At 44.6% G+C, this 9066-nt stretch overlaps 1 protein-coding gene and 1 pseudogene across 3 annotated transcripts in view; both read left to right on the forward strand.

Moving 5' to 3' along the window:
• Positions 1-8367, forward strand: part of LOC101933176 (ficolin-2-like) — a 68715-nt gene extending 60348 nt beyond the window's left edge. Inside the window, exons 6-9 of one of the 3 annotated variants that reach the window (XM_065572345.1) lie at positions 594-721; positions 1693-1822; positions 2159-2293; positions 6898-8367. In XM_065572345.1, the coding sequence (XP_065428417.1) occupies positions 594-721; positions 1693-1822; positions 2159-2293; positions 6898-7145 (641 nt within the window). In that variant the 3' untranslated portion in view covers positions 7146-8367. The remainder of the gene's footprint in view (positions 1-593; positions 722-1692; positions 1823-2158; positions 2294-6897) is intronic. The other 2 variants (XM_065572347.1, XM_065572343.1) reach the window with 2 other exon arrangements.
• LOC135976539 (U4 spliceosomal RNA) lies at positions 8247-8377 on the forward strand (annotated as a pseudogene).
• Positions 8378-9066: the final 689 nt, after the last annotated feature.

The raw sequence follows: 9066 nt of genomic DNA on the forward strand, positions 1-9066 counted from the left end.
AGTATTCCTATGAGTGTTTGATGTTCCCTTGCAGTGATTGCTCACCCAAGTCACATGATGACTAGAAGCCCTTCTGACTCAGCAGGGATTTCAAAATGGCTGCACAGGCACTTCCACCAGTACAAATCTTCATGCACATTTCAGTTTTCATGAGTTTTCAAGACACTTTGAGCCAATCCTCTGTTCAGGTTGAGCTGGTCTCACACAGAACACAGGGGTTGGGCAGTTGTTGTCTCTTTTCCTCTTTCAGACAAACTTAATAAGAGCCACACTAGCACAGTGAAGTCTAAATAATTGTGTTTGCTAACTACAGAGAGCATGAAAAGCCTAGCTAGGTACATACACTGCTGCTTTGGTAGGTTTCTAAAGATAGAACATAGAGAGCACCACTAGAGGGCTCACAAAGTATTTAAAAGGATACTACCCATTTCCCAAACACTACAGTCAGAAGGAGAGGAGATGGTGGTTCAAAGATTGTTTTCCATTTACCTGATTCTGCAATTGATTTGGCCCTCAGTGCAACATAAAGCAACCCATGAATCCAAGGAGAGTTATACAACCAATTTATACATTTCAATTCCTCTTTTAACCAGGAGCAAAGAACTGCAAGGAGCTGTTAGCTAGAGGGAACACCCTAAGCGGCTGGTACACCATCTACCCCCATGACTGTAACGCCCTGACTGTGCTGTGTGACATGGACACAGATGGTGGAGGATGGATTGTAAGAACAGAGCATAATGAAGCTCATTGGATATTTTTTCTTCTGTCCTACCAGTGGGTTGCAGCTAGTAGAAAAGCATGAAGACGTAAACTCTGAAGCTGTCAGCTCACCATGGTCAGCTGAACAAAACCACTGAGCCCTTCTAATCCTCCTAATCCTTATCAAAGTCTCCAGACACCTTGGTTGTGAACACAATGGGTTCCAGGGAGGGAACCCGGAGCTTTAGAGTCAAAAAGTCCCCATCTGAGGGGACATTTGTCACTGGTCTGACACAGTTAACCAGGTTTCCCTTCTCCTGGCTATTCTCTGCCCGGCTCTCACAGCCTCCTCAATAGCTGCCCAGGCTCTGGAACCAGAATTCCTTCTTCCTTCCCCTTCTGTCACAGGCCTGGTGCCTCAGCTGCTCTGTCGCTCAGGCAGCCCCTGAGTGTGAGAGGAGAGAGCGTTCGAGGGAGCTGAGGAGATGAAGGGTTTGAACCCTGTATGTACATCACATTTAAACCTTCTGATTTATCATTGTGCTTATTTATATCCCAGTCGTGCCTAGAGAATCTGATGATGATCAGGGTCCCATTGTGCTGGGTGCTGAACACACCCACTGAGAGACAGCCCCTGTTCTTTACAGCTCACTCTCTCCATAGACAAGGCAGACAAATGGCCGCACAGAAAGCAGAGGGGATGTGATTTGCCCAAGTGGCAGAACTGGGTATAGAACCCAGGCCTCCTGATTGCCAGTCCAGTGCTGTAGATTTCAGACCATGTGATCCTTTAACCTAGTGCTGTTGTTGCCAAGATTTAATATGATCCTGTGGGACGAGCCTCCATCTGCGATAGTCACCTGAGGCTGAAATAGATCTGACCACGTTAAATCTCATCCAATGATTTACAGTCTCAGTTTCTGGTCTCCTGCTCTACGTAGGATGGAAACCAATGCAGGATTTCCCAGCTAAGAACCTCCTGTTTCCCTGCAGGTGTTCCAGAGACGGGTGGATGGCTCCGTGGATTTTTTCCGTGACTGGAATTCGTACAAGAGAGGTTTTGGCAGCCGGCTGTCAGAATTCTGGCTGGGGAACGACAATATCCACCTGCTAACATCCCTTGGTAAAGACATCACTGATGCATTCTTTTCCTTACAGCAACCTTCTCCACCAAGCTTTGTTCCCACACTTTAGTCATGGATACAGGGTATAGAGTTGTACCATCAGTAGAGGTAACACTTCAGCTCCAGACACCCCTTCCTCTTCCTGTTCCTTACAGCCCAGCCCTGCCACACAAAGCTATTGAAACCAATAATGCGGTGGTAGCTGGGCTCGCTCCAGTCATGATTCATGGAGCAGCATTTGGTCCTCGGATGGTTCGCCCACAGTACAGCAATGAGGAATGCTACAGACTAGATGAAAATAGCTGAACATTTTGCTTTCAAATTGTTTTCTAAAGGAACCAACGAGCTTCGTGTTGATCTCCGAGATTTTGACAACAAGTATCAATTTGCTACCTTCAGATCATTCAAAATTGCAGGGGAGACTGAGAAATACAAGCTGATCTTTGGAGCCTTTGTTAATGGCACTGCAGGTAGGTTCTGAGCTCGTCCTTTACCCTTTGTGGCAGATGGAAAAAATGGAAAGCGAGATGCAGAATATTCTATGGCAGAAGCAAAAGGTGATGTGATCTGTGGAAGTGATCTCTTTTGGAAAACATCAGTTATTCTGCTATTGAACTATTTGAGCAGGAATCCATATTCTAGTGACACCAGCTATGTAGTGTAATATGGATATCCTGCCTAGGGCAGCCTGAAAGCAGAATTCTGAGCAGAGATAGGCACAACCACTGCTTGTTGTTTTCCTAAATTAAACCTGAATGCCCTTGAGAAACATCGGAATTAACCTAAGTAGGCACAGCTGGATTGTTACAAGTCACTGAGTGGGTGCACATGTGCATTTTGTGCAAACTACGCATCCAGATGCCCACACACAGAGACAGAAACATTCTTTGACATGCAGAGTCTTTTGCAGGTCACTGCAGGATTGCTTAGGCACATTGCTTAGCCACATCACCTTGCCAACCTATTATGGAGGGCTTTAAATTAGGTTCAAAGGGGGTAGGTGAGCAAAGTCCACCGCTACGAATAAAAAAGGGCCACCTTAACAGAGGGTTAGATGTTGGGGGGGGGGGGCGGGAGGTTGTATATGTACGGTAATAGGAGCAACAAGAGCGGGAAATCTGCTCAACAGCTTAGATGTCTATACGCAAATGTAAGCAGTATGGGGAATAAATAGGAAGAACTGGAAGTATTAGCACAATAGGTAAATTATTAATTATTAACAGCTAGCCAAAGACTCAAAAAGTAACAGCAAAAAAATGTTAAGTACATCAGAAGCAGGAAGCCTGGTAAACAACCAGTGGGGTCACTGGACAATTTAGATTCTAAAGGAGAACTCAGGGAGGATAAAGCCATTGCGGAGCAACTAAATGAATTCTTTGCATTGGTCTTCACGGCTGAGGATATGAGGGAGATTCCAAAACTTCAGCCATGCTTTTTAAGTGACAAATCAGAGGAACTGTCCCAGACTGAGGTGTCATTAGAGGAGCTTTTGGAACAGATTGCTAAATTAAACAGTAATAAGTCACCAGGACCAGATGGTATTCACCCAAGAGTTTTGAAGGAACTCAAATGTGAAATTTCAAACTGTGGTATGTAACCTATCATTTAAATGAGCTTCTGTACCTGATGACTGGATGATAGCTAATGTGATACTATTTTTTTTAAAAAAGGGGGCTCCAAAGGTGATCCTGGCAATTACAGGCCGGTAAGCCTAACTTCAGTATGAAGCAAATTATTGAAACTATAGTAAAGAACAGAATTATCAGACACATAGATTAACAAAATTTGTTGCAGACAAGTCAGCATGGTTTTGTAAAGGGAAATCATGCCTCACCAATCTACTAGAATTCTTTGAGGGGGTCAACAAACATGTGGACAAGGGGGATTCAGTGGACATAGTGTACTTAGATTTTCAGAAAGCCTTTGTTAAGGACCCTCACAAAAGGCTCTTAAGCAAAGTAAGCTGTCATGGGATAAGAGGGAAGGTCCTTTCCTGGATAAGTAACTGGTTAAAAGATAGGAAACAAAGAGTAGGACTAAATGCTAAGTTTTCAAAATGGAGAGAGGTAAATAGTGGTGTCCCCCAGATGTCTGTACCCAGACCAGTACTGTTCAACATATTCATAAATGATCTAGAAAAAGGGGTGAATGAGGTGGCAAAATTTGCAGATGATACAAAACTACTCAAGATAGTTAAATCTGAAGCAGAGTGCAAAGAGTTACCAAGGCAGATCACAAAACTGGGTGATTGGGCAACAATGGCAGATGAAATTCAATGTTGATAAATGCAAAGTAATGCACATTGGAAAACATAATCCCAACTATACATATAAAATTATGGGATCTAAATTAATTGCTACCACTCAAGAAAGAGATCTTGGAGCCATTGTGAATAGTTCTCTGAAAACCTCTATTCAATGTGCAGCGGCAGTCAAAAAAGCTAACAGAATATTGGGAGTCATTAAGAAAGGGATAGATAATAAGACAGAAAATATTATATTGCCTCTATATAAATCCATGGTATGTCCACATCCTGAATACTGTGTGCATCTCAAATATATATATATATATATATATTGGAATTGGAAAAGGTACAGAAAAGGGCAACAAAAATGATTAGGGGCATGGAACAGCTTCCATATGAGGAGAGATTTAAAAGATTGGGACTTCTCAGCTTGGAAAAGAGATGGCTAAAGGGAGATACAATAGGGGCCTATAAAATTGTGACTGGTGTGGAGAAAATAAATAGGGAAATGTTATTTATTCCTTCTCATAACACAAGAACTAGGAGTCACCCGATGAAATTAATAGACAGCAGATTTAAAACAAACAAAAGAAAGTATTTCTTCACACAATGTGTAGTCAATTTATGGAACACGTTGCCAGGAGATATGCTGAAGACCAAGATTATAACAGGGTTCAAAAGAGAACTAGACAGGTTCATGGAGGATAGGATATTTGGCTATTAGCCAAAAGGGGCAGGGATGGTGTCCCTAGCCTCTGATTGCTAGAACACATAGGATGGATCACTTGATGATTACCTGTTCTGTTCATTCCCTCTGGAGCATCTGGCATTGGCCTCTGGCAGAAGTTGGAATACTGGGCTAGATGGACTTTTGGTCTGACCCAGTATGGCCGCTCTTATGTTCTTATTCCTTAACTGGCATCACAGAGACTTGGTTGGATAAGAATTGTTGCAGCAATATTATAGAGGGGTGTAGCTTGTTCAGGAGAGACAGGCAGGAGGAGGTGTTGCATTATATACCAAGAATATATACACTTGTTCTGAGGCCCAGAACAAGGTGAGAGGCAGGCCCTTTGACAGTCTCTGGATAAAGATAAAAGTGGTAAAAAGTAGAGGTGACCTCATAATAGGGTGTCTACTATAGTCCACCAAACCAGGAAGAGTAGGAAGATGAGATATTTCTAGAACAAATAGCAAAAATAGGCAAAACCCAGACCTGGTAGTAATGGGGGACTATAACTACTTAGTCCTCTACTTAGTGGGGATGGAGAGCTAATATCTGATGATATCAAGAAGGCTGAGGTGTTTAATACCTATTTTGGTTCAGTTTTCACTAAAAAGGTTAATGGTGACCAGATACTCAACCCAATATCAGCAATAAGGGGGAATGAATGAAAGCCAGAATAGGAAAAGAACACATTAAAGAATATTTAGATAAGTTAGATGTACTCCAGTCAGTGGGGCCTGACAAAATTCATCCCAGGAACCATTAGTAATTATCTCTGAGAACACCTGGAGGGCAAATGAGATACCAGAGGACTGGAGAAGTACAAACATAGTCTCTATCCTTAAAAGGGGAACAAAGAGAACCCGGAGAATATAGACCAGATATCCTAACTTCAATACTGGGGAAAATATTGGAACAAATTATTGTTTTGTAAGCACCTAGAGGAAAATAGTATTATAAGAAAGAGCCAGCATTGATTTGTCAAGAAGAAATCATGCCAAACCCATATCTAGTAGGGTCTCGCAGGGGTCATTCCTGTGTCTGATATTATTCAATCTTGTCATTAATGACTGGGATAATGGAGTGCACAGTATTCTTTTAAAATTTGCTGATGACACCAAGCTGGGAGAGGTTTCGAGCATTTTGTAGGACAGAATTAGAATTCAAAATGACCTTGGCAAATTGGCCTGAATTCAACAGGTTGAAATTCAGTAAAGACAAATGCCAAGGGCTTCATTTAGGAAGGAAAAAGCCGTTGTTCTCAAACCTTTGTTTTGGTGACCCCTTTCACACAATAAGCCTCTGAGTGCGGCCCTCCTTATAAATTAAAAATACATTTTTAATATTTAATACTATTATAAATGCTGGAGGCAAAGCAGGGTTTGGGGATGGAGGCTGACAGCTTGTGACCCCCCCCCCCCGCCCATGTTTAGTCTTGAGAAAAGAAGACTGAGAGGGGACCTGATAACTGTCTCAAGGGCTCATACAAAGAGGACGATGATCAATTGTTCTCCATGTCCACTGGTGGTGGGTTAAGAAGTTGTGCGCTTAATCTGCAACAAGGGAGACTTAGGTTAGATAATAGGAAAAGCTTTCTAACTATGAGGATAATTAAGCTCTGGAATAGGTTTCCAAGGGAGTATGTGTAATCCCCATCAATGATGGGTTTTAAAAACAGATTGGCCAAACACCTGTCAGGGTTGATCTAGGTTGACTTGGTCCTCCCTCAGCATAAGGGGCTTGGCTTGATGACTTCTTGAGGTCCCTTCCAGCCCTGTGTCTCTGTGACTCTGTGATTCTTTGGTCCTGAATCCTCAACCCATTCCCTGGTAAGCTGTTAGTGTTAGGAGCACATTGAGCGCATTGACTCCAATGAGTTACTCTGCATTTATAGTGGTGTCACTGAGATCAGAATATGGTCTGGTGGAAAATCTTTCTTCTAGGAAGTAGGACTGCAGTCTCTCTCCTGGATTCCAGGGAGATTTTTATTGCCCGGTGAAAGGAGAAATTTAGCAACCCCACTGCAGAACTGCCAGGCTGGGCTGTGGGATCTGAACTGTAAAAACATGTAGTAAATACTGTACACACAATTGTTTCCACAGGGGATTCATTAATCATCCACAACAACATGCCGTTTACAACCCGAGACGTTGACAATGACCTGTATTCAGGTAACTGTGCGACATCCTTTAAAGGAGCCTGGTGGTACAAGGATTGTCATTGGTCCAACCTGAACGGATTATACTTGAGAGGAGACCATGAAAGCTATGCTGATGGGGTGAACTGGAAGACAGGCAAAGGGCAAAAGTACTCCTACAAGGTGTCAGAGATGAAATTTAGGCCCGTGTAGCCAATCAGGGAAGCAGTTATAGTAATTCCACTTACTCTTATACAGCAATTATAGGCCTGTCATATCGATCATTTATCTGGAGATGTGCTGAGATGAATTCTTTTTATAGCACAATGTTTTCTTTGTCTTTCATGTTCTGTTTTTCTGCTCACCCAATGAGAAGTGCAGCCATTTATGTAACAGAAAGTAGAAATATGGGCTCATTAGTCAGTGATGGAATGGGTAAATCTCTGCAAAGCTACTAAATAAATGGTTAAATACACATGGACCCAAAGTCATAAGTAAGGCTAGAGCCCATCACCTTCAGCGCAATAACTGCAAGCCCCTAGTACCTGAGCTAAGTAAGTCTCTTTAGCTGTGTAAACATGCCCTTAGCTCCATGCTCTGTCTTCTGCTGCTTCCATTACCAGAGGCCTCACCACAGCTCCTACCACTGTCATGCAATTTTTTTCCCTCTGCTGCTAGTGAATCATTTCCCTTGGAAGCTGCATCTGCACCTTCCCCTCTGTTAGTAAAGCAAACGCTGGCTCAATGATGTGCATTTTGCAGACTTTTTTTTTTTTTTTTAAACATACAAGACAGTTCAATTTCATCAGAGCTCAAAAATGCCTGGCCTTGCACTAGGTGAATTAGAGAGGTGGGAAGGCAAAGTGTAACCATGCTAGAAGGAGACACAATTTGTCTGGGTACACTGGGGAGTACAAGAGAGGGTAGCTACCTCTGCCAGGAGCACTGTTCCCCAGAGGGGGCATGTCAGAGAAGAGTGATGGTGCAAATAGAAGAGTTCTGCAAGGATCTCAGCTACATCTGTGCTAGAAAATCGGGAGGCATAACAGGCCACAGTCTCTCCTGACGCTCGTATTACTCCCAGGGCTGGATTAAAGCAACCCGTGGCCCTAGACTACCCCGACATGGCCCCCACCAACTTGGATTGCTGGTGGCAGGGCCCTCCTCACCTTCCAGGGAGTCAGAGACAATGGCATGGGGCATCTTTTTCTTCCTCAGAAGCAGGGCCGGCTTTAGGAACTGCGGGGCCCAATTCAAACATTTTTGGCGGGGCCCCAAAAAAAACATGTAAAAAAAAGCCTTTCATTTCTTCCATGCTTTGCATAGTGGCAGTATCATAGCCAATGAGGTTAATCCGAGGCGCGATTATTGCTAATTGAAAACTTTACTTTTCATAACTATATAAATAATAAAATTATATATTATGTACATTGCATCATATATGCTGTTGATCAGTTATTAATGGGCTCCGTTTCACATGTGTGGGTCCCCTCCACTCCCTGGGCATGTGCTAGGGTGACCAGATGTCCCGATTTTATAGGGACAGTCTCGATTTTGGGGTCTTTTTCTTATATAGGCTCCTATTACCCCCCCACCCCCGTCCCGATTTTTCACACTTGCTGTCTGGTCACCCAGTGTGCACATGTGTGGGTCCCAGCTGCTCCCTGCCCCCCTCATTGAAGCAGGCGTGCAGGGTTACTGCCCTGGGAACTGCAGGGCACCAGTGGACATGGGGCTGGCTGGAGGTAGGGCAGGGGCTGACTGGAGGTAGGGTCTGGCTGCAGGCAGGGCAAGGGGTGCGGGGCTGGCTGGAGACAGGGGTGTGTGGGGTGGGCTGGCTGGCCTCAGGCAGGGCCGCAGGGGGGTGCGGCATGGGTTGGCAGGGTTGGAGACAGAGGAGCGCGGGACTGGCTGGCTTCAGGCAGGGGGGTGCGGCAGGGGTTGGCTGCAGGCAGGGCAGAGGGTGTGGGGCTCGCTGGAGACAGGGGCTGGCTGCGGGCAGGGGGTGTGGGGCTGGCTGCAGACGGGCTGGCTGCAGGCAGGACAGGGGGTGCAGGGCTGGCTGGAGACAGGGGTTAGTGCGGGCAGGGCAGGGGGTGTGGGGCTGGAGGCAGGGCAGTGGGTGTAGCAGGGG

The sequence above is a fragment of the Chrysemys picta genome, chromosome 18, assembly GCF_011386835.1.
Source record: "Chrysemys picta bellii isolate R12L10 chromosome 18, ASM1138683v2, whole genome shotgun sequence".
In the NCBI taxonomy this organism is placed as follows: Eukaryota; Metazoa; Chordata; order Testudines; family Emydidae; genus Chrysemys; species Chrysemys picta.